The sequence below is a fragment of the Phascolarctos cinereus genome, unplaced genomic scaffold (genome assembly GCF_003287225.1).
Source record: "Phascolarctos cinereus isolate Bilbo 61053 unplaced genomic scaffold, phaCin_HiC Scaffold_2;HRSCAF=192, whole genome shotgun sequence".
Lineage (NCBI taxonomy): Eukaryota > Metazoa > Chordata > Mammalia > Diprotodontia > Phascolarctidae > Phascolarctos > Phascolarctos cinereus.
The window spans coordinates 294,113,406-294,134,599 of record NW_027555625.1 but is presented as its reverse complement, the minus strand read 5'-3'; the positions used below and the strand labels follow the sequence as shown (position 1 = coordinate 294,134,599).

The window sequence follows — 21,194 nt, the reverse complement described above, 5'->3', positions numbered from 1 at the left end:
GGGTAAAAGATCCAAGATTAGGATAGAGATCACAAGTCTGGAAGAAGAATAATGGGGATAGGAGATTTCAAATACCTGAAGATCAGCTAGAGGTCTCTTCCTGCCCACAGCTGAACGCTAATAATTTCTTGATTGGCCTTTGTATGGAAATGGGGAACATGGCAGACAGTTTGTACTGAACTGGCATACAGCTCAAAAGCCAAGTAGTTTTTGTTGTTCACCTATACTTAATAAAGGCAGGAATGTAGACCAGAGAGGTAGAGAAAAATAACCTTGCTTTTTCAGTTTAGCTTTTGTTCTCATTCAACTTCATTTGTAAGCAAATAAGAGAATCCTGGGAGTCAAATGGGCTCAGTAGCCCCAGCCTTCACACAGTACCTCAAAGTTGGTTGCTCTGAGGGACAGTTTTTGGGAGGCATCAAAATGGTTTGGGGCAAACAGGATAAAATGGGAGTAATCAGAAATTTCTAAGCCTAAGTCAAAGAGCTGGCTGGGACCATAGACTTCAATTCAGTACCAGATACCAGCAACAAAAATAAAAACGTGGTTCATGGGAAGGTAGTTCAGGTCTGCATCATCCTGCTTGAGGTATCTTGTTGACTGTGACCATGCTTGGTATTTCCTTTGGTGGTGGGGAGTCAGTTTATCATGAAGGATGTCTGTGCTGAAACGCCTATTCTACGCCCAGGGCTCATTTCTGATATTGAGATCATTCTTGAGACTCACGCTAGAGACATGCTTGCAAACATACCTAAGGTCGTGTTTATAAACCTCAGTCATAAATTAGGTGTAGTAGATGCTTCAACAACCATGTTTCACTGCTTTCAGGAGCAAAGAGAAACCTCAGAGATTTTTATAGGAGAAACCAATAGGTAAGGCACTAAAAAGTGGCAAAATCTATATACAAGCATACAGATTTCCAAGGTTTCCTATTTCCTATTCTTTTGCCCTTCCTGTTCACCATTTCAGGCAGCAAGAAACAGACACAGGGAGTCAGACTAAGGCTCCCTACCTGCCTTGTGGACAGGCAGTAACAGACTTTGGTTGTTGGATTCAGGGGCCCCACATTTCCTCTGAATTCTCTTGAGGCATGTCTACACAACATATATACATACACACACACTCTCTCTCTCTCTCTCTCTCTCTCCTTTTATTCTTTTTTCACAACCTCTGGCCATGGGAGTTTTGAAAAATAGCTCAACAGATGTTCCAAGGAGAAGTATTTTATCTATTTCTTTTCTGCTTCCTCCTTTGTACAATAACCTATATGGTCACATTAAATACTGCTTGTGCTCTGACTGGGTGCAGTGGGGAGGTAGGGTGTTGAAGAAAGTACAGACTGAAACAGGAAATCCTAGGTGTGCAGTGAGTGTTAAGAGTCAGATTTTTGTTTTAAAAAATAATTCTGGGCAATAAGTTTTTCTAAATTACAAACTCAGCCAGTAAGGCTTTTAACTGCCCCAGTCACTCAAAGCTGCATGACTTTGTGGTGAGCAATTTTTTATACATGTACACCAAAGAGAGTCTGGTAAGATTACTTCATTGGTGGTGTGAGTTTAGCAACACATGGTAGGCAACTCAGATATCATACTTTTTAGGTAATTAATAGAGTAATTAGCCTATAGAAGGGCCATGTAAGCAAGGTAGCACAAGAGTCTATGTTAGCTGCTATTCATGTCACATATGTAATTGGGACATGGAGACATATGTTTTGACTACATCTCCAAGAATGTCCCAAGACTTGGGAGTAATTACTCTCTAGGAAAAGCTCCCAGGATTTCATTTTTCCCAAGGAAACTTGTGCCTAAATGGGAGAGGAATTTCTTCAGGAAACCTCAACTCTGATGGCAAAGAGATTTATGGGGAAGGGGGAAAGTCATCTGCAGAAAACACACAGAGCAGCACCCATTACAGAACAGGGAATGAAACACTCAAAACCCTTTCTGCTGGCTATGAAAAATAATTTGAAGGAACTGAAAAACTGAATTTGGCTTTAACAGGATGACTGAATGCAAGCAGGCCAAAAAGAAATGACTGACGCTGCATGTGAAGGAGACTTAAAACTCTGAGATTAGAATGAGGAATGTTTCCACTATTCCACCAGTGATTGTTTTCATCCCAACAAAGTGTTTTAATTTCAAAACATATACTCTTAGGCTACTTTATTAGCTTGGTGCAAATGGAGTTCAGACAATTTTTAGACGTTCTTAGTTGATCTGGAAATTCAAGCTGACTAGGGTATACTTACTTCCAAAATAGCATATAACCCAGAAATTCATGGAAACCACAGGATGGGGAGAAAAGTTAGCTACATATAAAATGACCTCAGTGACCAGAAGCAGACCACATAGAGATGCTGTTTTCTTCTGGCCTCTGATAGCTCTTGATCGAATGCACACTGTCCTTGAGAAACCCAGTTTTCTGTGAGAGGCCTCCTGATTCCCAGGGCATTCTATTCAGAGTTATTAGACTAAAGCTGAAGACAATTCTTCCATTTCTGCCCTCTTTCAAGGGAAATAGAGCCAAATCCCACATCTATACTGAAGACTGGCCAAGGTATAAAACATTAAGCAAACCTAGCCCCTAGGGCCAAATCATCTTGCGTCCCTGTATGTCTTACAGAGAGCAGAAGGTTTGCAAAGAAGACAAAATCCTTCCTGAACCCGAGGCCACTGAGCAAGCTGAGGTCTCAAACCGGAAAGGCTACAGGCTCATATCCCATCGCACAGCATCTCCCACACCCAATACCACAAGAAGCAGCTGTAAAACATGTTTATTGGACAGAACAAAATCCCAGTGATAATTTAAAAAAAGGATGAACAAATCTTTTAGATAAATAAATAAATCTGTTTTTCCCAAAAAATTCCATTTCCTTAAAGACCAAAGGAATTGGGCACAGAAATGAAAGCACCCCACTCCCCCCTCCCCATTCCCCTATGCTCTGAAGCCTCAGAGGAGGCAGAAGCACATTCTGAGGTGACAGAAGAATTCATATAAAAATAGTTAAACTGAATTGTGTGCCCTGCACAAACCAGCTTCATAATATACAAACTGGGCATTTAGAGGATTTCCTACAAAGTTTCAGAAACAATCTTGGTCCAAGTTCTTGGAAGAAAACTATATTCTTTTAAAGAAAATGAAAATATTCTCAAAGGAAAAAAACTTAATTTAAGTCAAATTATGGCCTTTGTCCTGCCATCAGCTATACAATGAAGTTGTAAATACACTTCTTCTGTAGCACAAGGAAACAGGGTCTTCTGTGTGTTCCCTTCCTATACTTCCCTCAAAATCCTTCTTCTTGTGGAGTCTTGATAGCTAAAGTCCCCTCAGGAAGCTGTGCCCTTAGATTCAGCCCCTAGTCAGAGCCACACATACAATCACAATCACTGCCATAACCATATACATGAACCAGGACACACACAGACTCTGCCACTCACACACACCTTAGCCAACCACAATGGCACCTTGGAGTCCAGGAACTTCAGGCTGGGACCAAAAAAGGCCAGGAAAGGTGACAAAGGATGTTGATAAAGCAGTGATAAGGAAGGGACTGCTCCTAGCCTGTAGTGAAGAAGGAATGGACCACTGGACCACCTCCTTTATCACCCCCGAGAAAAGTCTACTTGATCCTCCACATTCACTAGATCAAAGTCTATGTAGGATGCAACCACTCCCTAAGAGTCCCGTCCCCCCCCCATGCCTGAGCTGCTTCTCTCCCTTAACTACCTCCTGCACTGCCTGATTTGAACACTATGTAGTAGTTAACAGGAAACCTAGGAAAAGACATGGGCAAATAACAGCTGGTTTTTCGTTGTTCTGCCAGCACACACAGGCACACTACCCTTCCCAATTATGTACAAGCATGTCATCTGTCCCAACCATACAACATTCACCCTAACCAGGCATGCTTTGAACCACACACTAACACATCACCCTCTCTAGCCACATGCAAACACATTATACTGCAACCGCTACACACAGCACTCATACTCATGAAATATGTTGCCCTCCTTTGGAAGATATACAAACACACCACAATCCCCCAAAACTCTGCAGCACTCCATGCTTCCTAACTCCACCCAGACATACTGTTCCCTGGTCCTGCATACTTCATCTCTCATCTATATCCTGGCTAGAGGTAGGAACAAAGCCAAGAGAGGCCAAGAGGGTGCCTGAAGACAATGCCTCCTGCCTTCCTTGGTCCATCTATAGCACTACTGCCTTGGGCAATGTACCATAACGTGTAAGGGCACGATCCCCAAGAGCACCTCACTCTGGCCTATGGAGCCTGATCCTATCTGGCCATGGCCTAGAGCTCTCTGCCCTTGCAGTCACTAGGCTCAGGGATGGCCTATGAAGAGACATGGGGACAATTACAATTGCAACCTGCTTCAGAGCAGGGGAGAAAAGCTCAGAGACAGTGGGTCTTGAAAGAATAACAATACAGAACCACCACTGGGTAGCAACCAACATGGTCCACTAGACTTCCTGAAAGAAGTGGTCCCAGGAGAGTAATGAAAATTTATACCAAAAAAGGATATTTCCAATACCCAACCTGCCCCCTTTCAGAATCCAGGCATCCTTTCCATCCATCTGTCTGACCTCCACTATCAATGATCCTCTACCAAACCAGGTTGGGTTCTGGAATCCCTGAGACTAGAATGTTTATTTGGGAAGGAAGGTGAAGAGACCACTCAAACTTGAAGACAGAGACAAGCTAAGAGCTCAAAACTCCCACAGGACTGTGGAACACATCCTGGAAGACTGAAGGTGCTCTAACTTGGGCTCCACAGGACCCAGGTCATCCCCACTTTCAGCAATCCCACATGCTTGGAGCCCAGGGTTTGCTGATTCAGGGACCTATGGGGATAGAGCCACAAGGCTGCCACTCTAGAATCAAAAGGAAAAAGTGGCACAAATTAATACATGGCAAGGGCGTATAGGGCCCAGCCCAGCCCTAGTATGAAGAAACTTGTAGGAACTGGTTCCATTCCACAGTTATTTCTCAGGATGTAAAAGCCCAGAAAGAAGAGGGCCATATATGTCTGAGGGGAACAGCGGGAAGGCCCCTACTCTGGTCCAGAAACCCTCCTGGGTGGCAGGTAGGGGAGAGACCCTCACCTCATTTCTGCCTAAAGAAGCACCTGGTTTAGGAACTGAAAAAATTCCCCTGAGCCTAGACCTAAGCTCTGATCACTAAGGTGTCCATCAGAGCTCTGTCATATGCATAGTATAGTTGGTCAGGGCCGGGGTGGGGAGGCGTCCCATGTGGCAGCTTCGACACAGCAGGTGGCCCTCCAAGGGATAGCAGCGGCGGCCTTCTTGATCATTCAGACGAAGCCCACAATCCTGTGGAATGAGATGCACCAGTGCAATATAATCAGCACCCACAACCATTCACCTCCTTCACCGTCAGCCTGGTGCTCCACCCCAGGGCCAGCATTCTGCGTACAAGCGAGGGATTCATTGATAGCCTACAGCCCAAAGATCCATTTACATCCCTATCCTGAGACCACTTCCCACAATAAGTTCATTTCCCATTCTGTTCTTGAACCTACTCCCCATCTTGGAACACATTAAGAGAGGGAACTGATAGTAAATTAAAAGGCCCTTCCCCAAACTCCACAGAAATCCCTTGGACATACCTCACAGTGATAGCATTCCACATGATAATCTCTATCCATTGACACCACCGGATGGTCTCTTCACAGCCCTGATGAAAAAGATACAAGATAATGCACATATGTGTGCACACTTACACAGATAAAGCCATACACGTGCTTCAATAACCTTACAGATACAGGCAAACACCAGAGATGGATGAGCAGCCCCAAAAAGGGCTCAGCAAGCCCTCACACCAGAGGTGCTGGTCCTCCCTCAGCAAATGGGCTAAACCAGGTAAAGGGTAACTGGGGATGTCCACCTCAGGCATGCCAAGACTTTCCCTGGAGGAATGGGCAGAGGAGAACAATTTGTTCCAACAGCCACGAAAGAAGCTGAAAAGCAGGTGCTATGGAACACGCAGAACTTGGTCAGGCTTCCAGTCCAACTGGATCCAATCAAATCCAATTCGTGAGGAAATCAAGATATCGCCTGTGATGTCATTGGTCCCCCCAAAAAACAAAGGATGAACAACAACATAAAGTACTTGGCTAGATTGTGTACAAGCACTGGAGTAATATCATTGGTCCTCTTTGAAAAACAAGGATGAATAACAACATACATGTTTATGGCAAGTGTACTTGCATTTGAAAAAGTTTTATGCACGTCCTTGAAATATTTAGGACAGACTCCTAACCCCAGATCTCACTACCCACTCCCCGTCACTGGCTGGCAGAGATCCCAGCCTAAGAGTATCCAGGTAACAAAGCCGGTGGAATCAAAGTATCTGTATCACAAAGCTATACTGTATCCCTACCTTTGCAGGAAGGATAGGTCGGGTACATGAGGCACATCTGGGTGCAAAAACGCTGAAGGGGAAAAAAAAGAGAAAGATACAGGAACAGGAGTCAGAAGCTGAGGAATCATATGCCAGCAATTCAAAGCTGTCTTCCCTAGGGTCTGGAACCTCAAAGGGAGCCACCAGCCTGGCTCCTTCTTCACAGGGCACCCTCCATCAGTCATATGCACAGCCAACCGCCCTGACTTTTTTTTCCCCATCGCTTACTCACTCTTCCTGCCACACTCACTGTTTTCACCACCACCACCACCACCACAAGACACTTGAGCCCTTTTATTCACTCTTTGGTTTCTTGGTTCTATCCCAGTCCCTTCCCAGGTTTTTCACTTCAGTCTTTTACTTCCACTTGTACACTGACCCCTGTTCCTGTTATTTCTAAATTCAATGATTTATACACAACATCCAGAGAAGGCGATCCATGTAAGAGATACACATATATAGAGGATGGGGCACAGATGGAGGAGAGGAAGGAGAGCCCCATCATATTGATAAACATATACAAAAGCACACAGGAGCTGGAGAGAAGCCCCATCATGTAGGTACACACACCATGGAAATATTTGTCAATAGATAACCAAGCACCTATTACATGTTTGACAACATCAGGGATTCCAAGAGTAGTAGCCCTAGCCTTTCAGAAGCCCACAGTCTTGTTGAAAGAGATAAGAAATAAATATGTGCCAAGTTAAACAACAATTCAATATTTAAACAAGATCTTAAAATAACATAAGAGATGGTGTAAGGTCAAACAGGAAAATTACTACTAATAACACAGAAAAGAAATGTTGGTGTCCAGAACAAGAGGAGGAATATAACTACCATACTCTGTCCTGATTAGACCAGACAGTATTCTGTTCAGTTCTGGGGACCATAATCTAGGAAGGACATTGACAATCTGGACTATGTCCACAAGAGAGCAACCAGGATGATGAGAAGTCTGCAGTCTGGTCCCGTGAGACACAACAGATATTACTGTTCTCCATCCGGAGAAACTAAAACTCAATGACTTGCCCCAAAATCACATACCTTGTCGGGGTCAGGGACCAGATATGAGCCCAGTCCTTCCCCACCCCAAGTCTAGCAGGCTCTCCACACTACCTGGTGATGGAAACTGATAAACTGTCGTGGATCCTGAGGAGGGCACCAGGCCAAGAGAAGACTGATGGCCGTGCTATAAAAGCATCTGAGAAAGCACCTGGAGATATTCAGCCTGCAGAACTGCCTTCAAGCATCTGAAAGGCCATCCAGGAAAAGAGTAAGAACTAGATTGTTCTGTTTGTCCTCAGGGTTCAGAAATAGGAACATGGGATAGACATGAAAGGGAATCAGATTTCTGCTCTTTGTGAAGAAAAACTCATAGTAAATTAGTGTTATAAAAAAGTCGAATCAACTGTCCTGAGAAGCTGAGGAGTTCCCTATGACTAGAGACCTTCCAGCAGAGAGAGGCTGAATGACCATTAGTCTCAAATCACCTTGTATTTATTTATCTGTTTATATGCTATACCTCCCCATAGAATGTAAGCTTCTTGAGGACAGAGACTGTCTTTCATTTTCATCTTTGAATCCTCTATAACTAATACAGTGCCTCATACATAGTGAGTGCTTACTAAATGCTTCTTAATTTGAATTGGATGTTGTACAGGGGTTCCAGCCCAGACATTGGTTTAACTAGAAAACTGCAATGTCCTTCTCCTCATTCTGAGGACATATAGATTTTCCCAGGATATGTTCTGGATATGTGCCTGGCTCAGCCCTAAGCACAAGAATGACTCATTCAGGGTTCAATCCCTCAATAAACAAAAAAGAGAACAAGCCAAGGCCTCACAACAAGAAGGGGAAAGTTGTCTAAAGGCCACACTCAGTGTAAAGGAATCACTTGGTCCAAGGATTGAACAAGGGTGGAGTCAGCAGGCACTTAATAGTTGTGTGACCTTGGGCAAGTCACTTAAACTCCCTAAGTCTCAGTGTCAGCAACAGTAAAATGAAGTGAATGATAGAAACTATTACAAAAGCTTGTTATAATGAAAGTGCTTTGTAAACTGTAAAATGCTTTAAGGATGAGTTATGATTATAATTGACATTGTTATTATAATCCTATCCGCATTGAAAAGAACCAGAAGGCAAAACCTTTAATGCTTCGATCTGAAAAACAGACTCCCAGAATCAGAGATGGTGACAAGGAAGCTAGTAATTACAAACAGGCCAGAGAAATATCATGATGAGCAAAGGGTTCACAATGAGGCAGGGGAATGAGACCAACATAGGCCTGTGCAAGGCCATGTCACAGCTTGGCAGTGGGGAAAGGCCTCAGGGCAGTGGTTAAAGCACGAGATTTTTGAGTCAGAGAAGATGGGCACAAACCTCAGCTCAGTCACTTACTTCCAGTGTGACCCTGGGTAAGTCACTTGACCTCTTGACCTCATTTTCTTCATCTGTAAAATGAGGGGGTTAGATCAGATGACCTCCAATGTCCTTTCCTATGATCCTATGACATGACAGGGCAACATGCCTTTGGACCAGGATCACAGCTGTTCTGGGGCTACACACCCATCACAAGGTCACATAAGTTACAGGATCACACATGCCACAGTATCACACTAAGCTCTTGGCCCCACAGCCTCTAAATCACTCACGTGTGATAATCTCTGACACAGTAAATATTGTTCTCGACATCCACGGTGAAAGGGACGCCATCCAAGCACTCATTACATACAACACATCGGAAACAGCCGGGGTGGTAGGACTTCCCAAGGGCCTGGAGAATCTGGAGGCAGAAGAGACAGAGAAAGACAAATACACAGAGAGAAAAAGATGACACAGAGAGGGAGAAGGAAGGCAAGAAACACAGACATACATTCAGAAACACAGAGACACCCAAAATTACAACAGAAAGACCTAGATCTCTCAGGAGACACCCACACCCCTACCCAGGGAACAGGCTTCAGTGGAGCCCCTGGAAGTCATAGAACAAACAAAGGAAACTTCTGAGAGAAGTTCTATAAGGCCCTGAAGTAGACGACCCAGGGTCTTGGGGGAGGATGAGATGGGTTTTCTTACCATCTCCATGATGAGGTGTCCACACACGAAGCACTTGTCAGCTGTCTGCTGAAACCCTGAGTACTGAGAGTGAGGACACAGAACCTATAAGCAGTCATGTTACCAGCCACTGCTAAGGACCCCCTCCTGTCCTCTCAACAGACCCCCCTCCAAGGAATTCCCCTGTCCCTATTTTCCCATCCCCAGTCATGACAGAGTAGGAGAATAAGTCAGCTATCCTATATCCCTCCTTCTTGTCTGGAGGAGACATCACCATTGTGTCTAACCTTAAAAGAGATGGGGGGGGGAAGCCAGTCCATCCATGACTCATCATCCCCCATTCCTGCTTCCATCAGCATTCCTACCACCATCAGCCTCACAGAGGACCAAAGTCCTAACTTACCAGGAAGTCCTCCTCACAGTAGACTTTCCCAGCTACATTGTAGAAGGCCTTTCCCCGGAGTCTTCTCCCTATGAAGGAGGCACGGGGAAACAAGGAAACAGTCATCAAGGTCAGAGCAAAGACTAGCACCACCACAATACCCTCTATTCCTTCCCTAGTTAATAGACGAGGAGAAAGGAAGAGCTAAATATCTTCATTTCCTTCCAAAACTGATCTGACCAAGGTTACCCACAATCCCTGTACTGCTAAATCCAACTGGCCTCTCCTCAGTTTTCATCATCTTTGACTTCTCTGTTCCATTTGACACTACTGACCACCCTCTCCTACTAGATCTCCCTTACCTTCTATGGCAATGCTCCACTTTAATCTTCTTCCTATTGCTATGTCCCTTCTTTTACAATGCCTTTCAAGAGGTAAATTTGACTTCAAAGATATCACTGACATTTAATGGGATGGGGCCTGATACTGAAATATGCCTTTGGAAGACTAAAGTAGTAATGGACATAATAACGCTAAGATGATAAAGAAATCTAACAACCAAAGGAAAGATCAATGGATACTAAAGTGATATTGTCCGCCCAGATGAAGGAAGTATATGAAAAGTTCAGGAATCACCATAAATCTGGCATGGAGGCATCAGCTAACAAAGATGAGAAACTTCAATTACCTGGACATTTGCCTGAGTTATCCCTTCACCAAGAGCAGAGAAACTAACAGATTTCTGCCTTGCTATGTGACAAATTCATTCTTCAAAAGTGAAGGAAGTATTGAAGGGAACTGCTCAACCAGAAAGAATTGTTGCTGATGTAGAAATGATGGGAACTTAAGAAATGATGAGCAGGGGGACTTCAGAAACACCTGAAAAGATTTACATGAACTGATGCTAAATTAAGTGAGCAGAACCAGGAGAATACTGTACACAGCAACATTGTGCAATGACCAACTTTTATAGACTTCACTCTTCTCAGCAATGCAAGGATCTAAGATAATTCCAAAAGACTCATGATGGAAAATGCTATTCACATCCTGAGAAAGAACTATGGAGTCTGAATGCAGATCAAAGCATACTATTTGCTCTTTTTTTTTTTGGTTTCTTCTTTCTCATAGTTTTTCCCTTTGGTTCTAATTCTTCTTTACAACATGACTAGTGCAGAAATATGTTTAATATGATCATATATATATAGCCTATATCAGATTGCATGCTGTCTTGGGTAGGGGGAAAACAGAGGGAAGATTAGAACTCAAAATCTTATGAAAGTGAATGTTGAAAATTAAAAACAAACAATTTTTTTAAAAGAAAAAACAAAAAAGAAATGATGGGAATTTGGGGAGATAGTGTATGTAATATAGGAGAGGAAAGTTGGGCATAATTAGATGTGTGCCCTAGATTTGAGGAGAGGGGAAAGCAAAGATTTAAGAGAAAAGAGAATTAGAATATATAAAATTCTATAGGGGAAGTCAGTCTAAGAGGGATGAAATGCTTTTATGAAAGAAATTCTGAAGACACAAACCCAAATGATTCTGAGGACAGTTTGGTTTTTGGACAAGCTGAATTTGTGGTGCTGAAGAGGACAACCAAGTAGAACTGGCCTACAGGCACAATAGAGAGATGTAAGCTAAATGAGAGTACAGTTAGAGGGTGTCACAACTGCTTGAATTCACAAGGAGTAATCATGAATGAATCAATGTCAACTTGGAAGGACTCAAATGTCTAACTGAATGTTCCAGGCTGTTGAGTATTTAGGATTAGGCTTGACTCTTCCTTTCCCTCATTTCTCACATTTCACTACAGGGTCATGTCTAATTGTACCTCGACCACATCTCTCACCTCTGTCCCCTCCTCTTTATTCTATCTTCATCTGTAGCCTCCGTAGAATAGACCCTCATTACCATCCATCTAGACAACCGCAATGGCCTCTGAAGACTACTCCTACATTCTATACCTCTAATTCAATCCTCCTATTACTACTAGAATAATCACCCAACAGAGACAGATCCCTGTCACTCCTCTGCTCAAAAACTTTCAGTGGCTGCCTACTTGCCAACTGTGTAAAGTTCTAATTCCCTTTGCCTGGCATTCAAGGTCCTCCGCAATCTGAAACCACACTACCTTCCAGCTTTACCACATATTATTATCATATACAGACTCTGAGCTCCAGGTAAATGGTCTGCTCTTTCTCTCAAGCACACACAGCACTCTCCTACCTTCATGCATTTCTTCACACTGTTCCCTAAGCCTAGAACGTCCTCTCTCCCCTAGTCACCTACTGAACGTCTACCCATCCTGTTAAGCTCGACTTAAATGCCACGTCTTCCACGCGGTCTTCTCTGATCCTCTAGCCAATAACAATCGTTCCCCTTAAATTTTAAGAGACGTTTTGTTGTTCAATCCTCTGGTGCAGTTATGATACACAACATTACACTGTGCGTGTGTCTTACCCTCCTATTAGACATAAGATTATCAGAACAGGGACTGTCAACTTAATTTTGCGCGTCTCCCAACACTTTACACCATGCACTATACCCAGCTGGAATTTAAAAAGTGTTTATTTGAAAACTGTTTTCTGATGGTAGCAAAGAATTGGGAATTTGAGAGGATGCCCATCAACTGGGGAATGGCTGAATTGCGGTATATGAATGTAATGGAATACTATTGTGCTCTAAGAAATGATGAACAGGCTGACTTCAGAAAAACCTGGAAAGACTTGTATGATCTGATGCTCAGTGAAACGAGCAGAACCAACAGAACCCTGTACACAATAACAGCCACGTTGTACAATGACTAATATTGATAAACTTAACCCTTCCCAGCAATACAAGGATCTAAGATACCTCCAGAGGCTTCATGATGGAAAATGCTATCCATATCTAAAGAAAGAACTATGAAAGTTGAATTGCTATTTTTTTTCTCTTCTGTTGAGTTTTGTTTCCTCTTTCTGATGGTTCCTCCTATTGGTTTTAATTTTTACTTACAACACCACTAATGTGAAAATATGTTTAATAGGAATGTAAATGTATAGCCTATATCAGATTGTGTGCCATCTTGAAGAGGGTGGTGGGGAGGAAGGGGGGAGAAAAATTTTAAACTCAAAAGCATATGGAAGTGATCATTGACAAATCAAAATACATTAACAAAATTTTTTAAAAATTGTGTTCTGTGGAATATATGTAATACATGGAATAACACTATAACATAAGTAATGACAAATATGAAGAATTCAGAGAAACTCAGAGACTTGTATGAATGGAAGCAGAACCAATGGAAGAGAACCAAGGCAACAATTAATAAAATGACTCCATTTAAAAACATAAAGAAAGCAACACAAAAAGACATCAGAACTCTAATCAATGCAGTGGCCAGGCATGACTTCAAAGGACTGTCAGGGAAGCATTTCTAGCTCTTCTCAGAAAAGAGGTTATGGACAATAGGTACAGAATGAATCACATGTTATCAAATGGGACCAATGTGCTGCTATGTTTTGCTTAACTACGCACCTTTGTTAGAAGTATTCTACTGTGGACAAAGAGTTATTGGGATATAATAATGGTGTTTTGTAAAATTACAAATAAAGTATTTACTTAGGGGGAAAAAAAAGAAAACTATTTGATGAATTGAGCAAATGAACTCCCACAACCACCCTGGGAGAGAAGCAAGGCAGCAGGGTTTATCCCCACTTTACAGATGATGAGACACATTCACCATAATCCTTCCCCTCAAACTATAGAAGTAATTACCACTCACTCTTAGTTATCCCCACAGTGGTAGCCCAGTGGCCAAGACATCAGCCTTTGATTCATTTTTATTTATTAATCATTAATTAGAGGTATAAGTTCCTGGCTAGGCTTTAGCTTCAGAAAAGAGGAGGATGATTTACCCAGCACAGGCCAAGCCCAGAAATTCACCCCCCACATGGGTACCAAGCTCCTTAGGTTTGGTTTGCCTATGTAGACCGTGTGCCCAGACCAGTCATAAGGCATAGACCAATGGATGCCAAGAGCAGTTACAGGATGGAGAGAGATGAAGTGGACAGAGTGGGAGAGCCCTCAGTCCATCTGGCTGCTGGCCCTGACTGAAGATACATCCTCGGGGACAATATCCCTAAACCCCAAATCCCAAAACTTGGAAGCACGCAGGATGGGCTTTTCCCTTACTACTTCATCCCATTAAATTAATTCCTAGGAAAACATTAAATTTACATTAAAAGCAAATGACATTTTGACAAATGACATTAGAGAATGACAAAAAAAGTTGAGGTATATGAATATAGGAATATTAACGTGCTGTAAGAAAGAATGTGAATGCAGAAAAACAGGGAAAGACATAACAACTGATGCAAAGAGAAGTGAACAGAACCAGGAAAACAATATCCACAGTGACGACAACTATACGAATGGAAAGGACAACAACAAAACAACCGAAACCAAACACTATGAAATGACAGTGAAGCTTGGACCCAGAGAAGAGACACGAGAAGGGGGATCTCCTACTTTCCTCGGGAGGGAGGGAGAGAGGGGAGGTGCTATGAAATACTGTTGAGAACTCAGACTCTTTTGACGTCTTGGTTAATTTTGCTGAACAATTTTTTCCTGTTTGTTACAAGGGATGATTCTCAGGGATGGGAGTAAGGAACATACAAAGGGAAATGTAAATTATACAAAAATAAAATATATTAACACAAATTTTTTAAAAGTAAATAATCCAACAACTGATTCATGACCCCAGTACTTATTGTCACGTTTGGCCTCAGGTCCTCTGCCTTCCCAGAAAAAACCCAACCCTGACACTGCTGTAAGGAGTGGCATGGCCAGCAAAGCCCATTCCCTCTCTCTAGCCACTCCCTGCCTTCCCATGCCCAGCTTTTCCCACACCTCCACTTCCACCATACTAACTCTCTCAGTGTACACTCCTGCTCTCGCTGGTCCCCATCCATAGCAGGCCTAACCCGGAGATTCTTGCTTCACAGGTGATTGATGACTATGCAGCCAGGAGGATGGACTCTTCTGAAGGACCCTATCTTCCTCAGCAGTCTTTCCATGCTCCATAAGGGCTATAAAAATTATCCTACCCATTTTTTTTGGACTACTCTCTTTGCACACTTTCTCACTCCCTCTGACTTCCAGAAAGCTACCAAAGCCACCAATGAATGGGTATAAGAGGGATGGGAGAAAATCCCCTTCCCTCTCTACCAAACTGCTGGAAGCCCAAGATAAGGAAAGCATGTAAAGAAAGAGGAGTCCAAAAGATAAAAGTGAAGCTGTTTCCACAACCCTTCTACACCACTAGAAGTCCTCCACTAGAGTCTATCCCACCAATGCCCTCACCAGTCCTCTTTGATGGAACCCCAGTCACTTCAGACCAATCAGGAGTACCCTGCTACAGTCCTCTCCATGCATGTCTACGTATCTCCCACTCGTAAATCCATGTCTTTTATGTAGGTGTCCCCATGTCCTCTAGTTGCATGTCTGTATGTCCTTTACATGGCATACCTCCTATGTCAACAAATCAAACGGTACATCTATGGGTGCATATCTACCCACTCTGGTGCACCTGTGCTGGTATCTGGGCTAAGTGCACCTACCGCAGGAGTAGCAGGTGAAACAGTTGGTGTGGTAAAGGCTCCCCATTGCCTGGCAGGCCTGACTTGCACCATAGATGCCCATCCTGCACTTTATACAAACTCCTGAAGGAGGAAAAGAAACAGAATATTTAGTAATTCATGGCAGATCACTTAACCTCCCAACCCCATGGCCCTGCTACATGGCCTCCCATCCCTGCATACATGTCCTCATTTTCAAAGTGTAACAGATTCAGTGACATATATGACCATCACCATAAGAGTCCAAGAGTCAGAGCTCTCAGACCTGGGGCCTGAGACAGAGTCAGGGCTCTCTTTCCCTCGGGCATTCTATGTACCTCACTCCCAGAGAAGCACATCAACCTTATCAGAGAATTTCTACATTTGAACCAAGAAACTCCATCACCCCACCTCCTAGCCTAGGAAAAGATCATTCTTTGGAGAAACAATATAGTTGAAGAGAAAAAGCATTAGACTTATAGTTAGAAGACCTGGGTTCGAATCTTGGCTTGCTAGGAGTATGACCACTTCACTTCTGCTCTATGGTCCTCAGTTTCCTTATCTGTAAAATGAGGATCAGAATGCTTGCTATCTACCTTACAGGGTTGCTGTAATAAAATCACTTTGTAAACTATAAGTGCTATATAAACATAAAAACATTGTTATTATTTGTTAATATTCAAAATTTATTTGGAATTTATCTATCTACCTCCACTAAGGGCAGCTGAAGTATAAAAGGAATGGTGTGGTTCCAATTACAGCAGGGGAAATATTCAGGCAAGAACTAAGACCTCTATTATATATATATTCTAATTTGTATTATTGTTTTTTGCTCAATCCAACAAACCTCTATTGAGCATCTATTATGGGCAAGGAAGACAGGATGGTATGATGGAAAAGGTCCTGGACTGAGTCAGAGGGACCCTTAGGTTCTAGTCCTGACTCTGCCACTAACTACCTGGGGATCTTTAGAGTTAATTTCCCTCCCTGGGCCTCGGTTTAAAATGAGAGGATTGGACTAGCTAATGGTTAAGATCCCACACCCCTCCTCTAAGAAGCTTTCCCTGTCCCCTCCTTGCTCAGCCCCATTAGAGTTCAAACAGAACCTCATGCATACCTCTCTCAAACTCCACACAATCTACCCTATACAACAGGTACACATTTGTGTCTCCTCTTTCTCCCCCCTCTCCCAAATCTGGCTGGGAATTCCACAAGGGCAGGTACTCCATCATATTCATAGGATCAAAAGATTTAGAGTAGAGGTTCTTAACCCGGATCTGGGAATTTGGGGTTTTTTTTAATATGCTGATAACTACATTTCAATATAATTTGTTTTCTTTGTTATCCTATGTATTTCATGCATTTAAAAAAATGAAAAGGGTTCCATAGGCACCACTAAACTTCCAAAGGGGCCATCACATACACACACACACACACAATTAAGATTTATAACTGATTTATAACTAAAGAAGAATTTTCAGAGAACATCTAATCAATAGGTGGAAGGCTGATCTTGGAATCAGAAAGACCTGAGTTCAGATTCTCCCTCTGATATATACTAGCTTCCATTTTTCAGCATGGTACACCATCCTCCCTCCAGCCCAGCCTCAATGACAGACGTCTACAAGAGGTCATTATGGTACCATTCCAAACTCTAAATTCTGTCTGGGACAGTTAGTGGCAAGAAAGCACCAGAGGCAGACAGAATCCTCCCCACCTGGCCTCCAAGGAACACAAACTCCCTTTCTTCCCAGGGTAAGGAACAACTTAGTCCAGCTCTACCAAAGAGCTATCACAAGGACAGGATGACAACTTCCCCAGATACCCCTCCTCTCAGCTCTTTACTGGCCCAGATCACAAGGAAATGTTCCTTGAACTTTCTCTCTCCACCTTAGAGTCCCCATGACCCCATTAGTTGATTATACCCAAAAAATGTCTCTTTCTCATACCAACAAGATCGAGGATTGATTGGCTCCCCCAACGAGTTTCTTACTATCACAAAGCTGGCCCTGACGTGAAGTCCTTGTCCATGACATAGGCAATGCAGCCCCACCCACAACATCCTGTAAACCCAGTCCCTGTCTCAGGCTATTAGAACAGGAGACAAAAGAGCATCCAGATCATCAAAGGACTCAAATAGTCCCTCCAACTTGCCAGTACAGTCAGTCTCTGGGGAAGTGCTGACCCCAGCCTATCGGAGAAGCTTGCTCCCATAAAATACCCCCCAAATCAAACAGGTCAGTCAATCAACAATTTATTTACTAAGTGCCAGGCATTGTACTAGTCACTGGAGACAGAAAGACAAAAAGCAAAACAGTCCACGCCCTCAAGTAGCTTACAGATCCAGAGCAGCAATAGTCCAATAGAGCAATGGACCTGAAACTAGGAAACTTGGATTCAAATTCTGCCTCAGACGTTTAATAGCTATGTCACCATAAACAAGCCCCTTAACATCTTAGAATCTTAGTTTCTTCATCTGTAAAATAGGGATAATTACTGTACAATTTACCTCATAAGGCAAACAACATACACGTGTACAGGTATATTAGGCACATCTAAAGCACTATGGCTAGGCAGATCTTCCCTTCTTCACCACTGTAATAATACTTTTCTCTTCTTCAATTTATATAAACATCTATTCACTGGTATTAGACTCTAGGTTCCTGAGGACAGAGACTGCTGTGCATATTTGCACCTTCAGAGATAAGTGAAAGCTCAGCTGGGATAGACAACGAGGATAAATGTTTGTTGAACTGAATTAAATCTCCACCTCCACAGGCCAGAAACCCCCATCAGGTCCCACCTGAGAAGAATGTGTGAGAGGTAGTAAATCAAATGTTTGGGGCAGAGAGAGACCCCTAGTCCAAGGAAGAAAGATCCAGGGAAAGGTACACAAGGTATACAGTGTCCCAAAAGTCTTAGTGCAGTTGTAAGCTTTAGAAAACTGCACCGAATGGGGCAGCTGGGAGGATAGAGTTCCAGTCTTGGAGTCAGGAGGACCCGAGTTCAAATCCAACCTCAAACACTTGATACTTACTAGCTGTGTGACCCTGGACAAGTCACTTAACCCCAATTGCCTCAACAAAGAAAAAGAATAGAACTCAATAAAAAAGCATGTCATTCTTGGATTCCATCTATGGAAGCTTGATTACAACATCGCCAAGTAGTTCAAACATTCTAGAAAACTGCACTGAGACTTTTGGATCACTGCATATAGCTCATACTCTCTTTAAATAAATCCAAAATATGAAAATCCAAATTTGCTGACAGCCTGGAAGTGATTCTACAGGGATTCCCCCAAATGGAATTGCAACTAGTACATTTGACAAGACTGGATTTGCAGTTTTCTAAGAACATCAGTTGTCCAATGTCCTAACTGGCTGTGCATATATATGTGGTTTGTGAAATGCAAAAGGTCAAGAAACTGAATACAGCAAGGTCCCAGGCAGGTACACCAGGCTCACTACCTCAGTGATCTTATACTGCTCCGTCCCTGGAGTCTCATCCAACTAACCAAGAACTCCTGTCAGTTCTACCACACAACATCTCTTTCATCTACTCTTCTACTCACATGGTCAACTACACTATTTCAGGACCTCATCACCATTCCTCTGGACTACTGTAAAGATCTCCCAACCAATAAATCCCTCCTGACTCCAGTTTCTATTCTCTTCAATTCATCTTACAGGCGCTAAATTAATAATCTTCCTAAAGCATAGGTATGGCCATGGCACTCCCCTGTTCAAAAGCTTCTAGTTGTCTTTCCTTTTGCCTATAGGAACAAATGCAAATTCCTTAGCCTAGCACTTAAAATCTTCAACTTTGCCTCAACTTGTCCCTCTTGTCTTTCACCCACAAGAAGCAGGGGGTGGGGGAGAGTAGTGCAAGAAGGGATGATTTTTAATGTAATTTGTTATAATTTTTTTTATAAAAACAAACTTTTAAAATCAGAAAATTCTGTTCTCCACGGCACTTAGAGATTAATTTCGTGATGTCCTATGTGCTAAAAGGTGGAGGAGGGGCCAGGAACTGACGGGACCCAATTTTCAAACTTTTCTCAGTAAAGTGCAAATAAATGCCTTTCTCAATCTCTGCCCTCAATCTCCCCTTTCATGCACTGTAACATCCGACAGGATTGATCTTCCCCACTTCCCCCACCCACTCACCCACAATAACTTTCAGCTTGAGCCTCCCGACCTTTGCCCAGGCAATTTCCCATCCTCAAGCTCTTCCTCCTCTCCTATACCTACCCAAATCCTGCCCACTCTTGAAGGCTTACCTCAGGTCGCAGGCACATTCCCCTGAAGCCCACCCTCCATCCCCAACCCTATCTCTTCTTCAGGACTCCTACATCACTTAAGGACCAGGTAAGGGCCAACCCAGAAACAGCAAGCAGTCTTGCCTTTCCAGCCAGACAGTGTTCCTAGGATCAGGACCCAATCTCTTGCTCCTCGTGTCTACGCCTCCTGCCCCGGCCCCCAGCCAAGGGCTTGGCAAACACCTCCAGCAGAAACGAAGTGAGTCACAGGTCACTCACCGAAATACTCCTTCTTCGATCTCTGGTCCAGCTCCCTCTCCAGCTCCAGGGTCAATGCCTCGAGCCTCCGCTCCACGGGGCTAGGGCCGCCCTCCCGGGCCGCGGTCACCTGGAAGGGCAGCTGAAGCCGAGCTCCGGCCGCTGGCTGGGCAAGGCCAGCCGAGCCCGAGGGTGCGGGGGCTGGTGGCAGCAGCAGGTCGGCATGGGCACCCGCCGAGCCCCGGGAACTCAGGCTGGAGACGCTGGAGCGGGCGCTGCCACCGGCCACGGGGCCTCCGCACCAGGCGGGGCGGGCGGGGGCGGCGCCGAGCCGGGCCAGCCCGGGGCTCGCAGCGTCCAGGGGCTGCTCGGATGGCCCAGGCCCCCGGGGGTCGGAGCAGCTGGAGCGCGGGCTGCCGTGTCGCTGGTCGTAGCCCAGGCTAATGCCGCTGGTGCGAGCGCTGCAGGGTCGGCTCCCGCAGCCCTCCGAGTCCGCCAGGCTGGCCCCACGGGAGCTGCCCGCGGCCTTGGCGCTAGGCTCCGGAGAGGGGACGGTCAGGCGGGCGCCGGGGACCTCGTAAGCGGCCCGGCGCTGGCCGCGCTCTAGAAAGCCGCCGGGCTCTGGGCAGCCGCCGCCGTCCACCCTCCAGGAACGGGCGGGGGCCGCCTCCTCCGGGGGCACAGGCCGCTGCCCTTGCCGCCCCCGGCACCAGCCGTCCGAGCCCGGTTCGGCCAGGGACAGATCGGCCAACAGCCTGCTGGCGCGGAGCAGAGCGGCCGCGTCCGCCTGCGGGCGCTGCATAGCCCAGCCCCGGCCAGGTCCCCGGAGCCTCCCCGCCCCGGGCCAGGCAGGCGCGCGGAGCGCGCAGGGTTCCGGCTCCAGCTCCTGCTCCTCCCGGGAAGGGGCTCCGGCCGCACCGCGGCGCCGAGTCGTCACCTCCGCAGCCTCCTCCTCCTGCCGAGGCTAAAGCTAAGGTTGAGGCCGGGCGGCGGCGGTAGCTGCATCGTCCGGGCCTCAGAGCCCATCCGGCCCGGGCCCCTTTGGAACCGGGCGGCGGTCACTGGGCGCGGGGTGCCCGAAGCCCAGCCCCCCCAGGCGAGGCGCGGTCTCAGCGCAGCGACCAGCCCGCGGCGCGGAGGAATTTGGACTCCCAAGTTTGGTCCTGGATGTCTCCCCCCCGCCCCTTCCTCCCCCGCCCCTCT

The 21,194-nt window shown here is 44.9% G+C and overlaps 1 protein-coding gene across 1 annotated transcript; it reads right to left on the bottom strand.

The window, feature by feature from the left end:
* Positions 1-2,757: 2,757 nt before the first annotated feature.
* Positions 2,758-21,131, bottom strand: WTIP (WT1 interacting protein). The gene is given in 9 exon segments (XM_020985006.2): positions 2,758-5,349; positions 5,646-5,692; positions 5,695-5,713; positions 6,419-6,470; positions 9,094-9,224; positions 9,518-9,580; positions 9,900-9,967; positions 15,479-15,580; positions 20,013-21,131. Coding segments are annotated over 9 exon segments (1,404 nt in total). The 5' UTR covers positions 20,794-21,131; the 3' UTR covers positions 2,758-5,208.
* Positions 21,132-21,194: the final 63 nt, after the last annotated feature.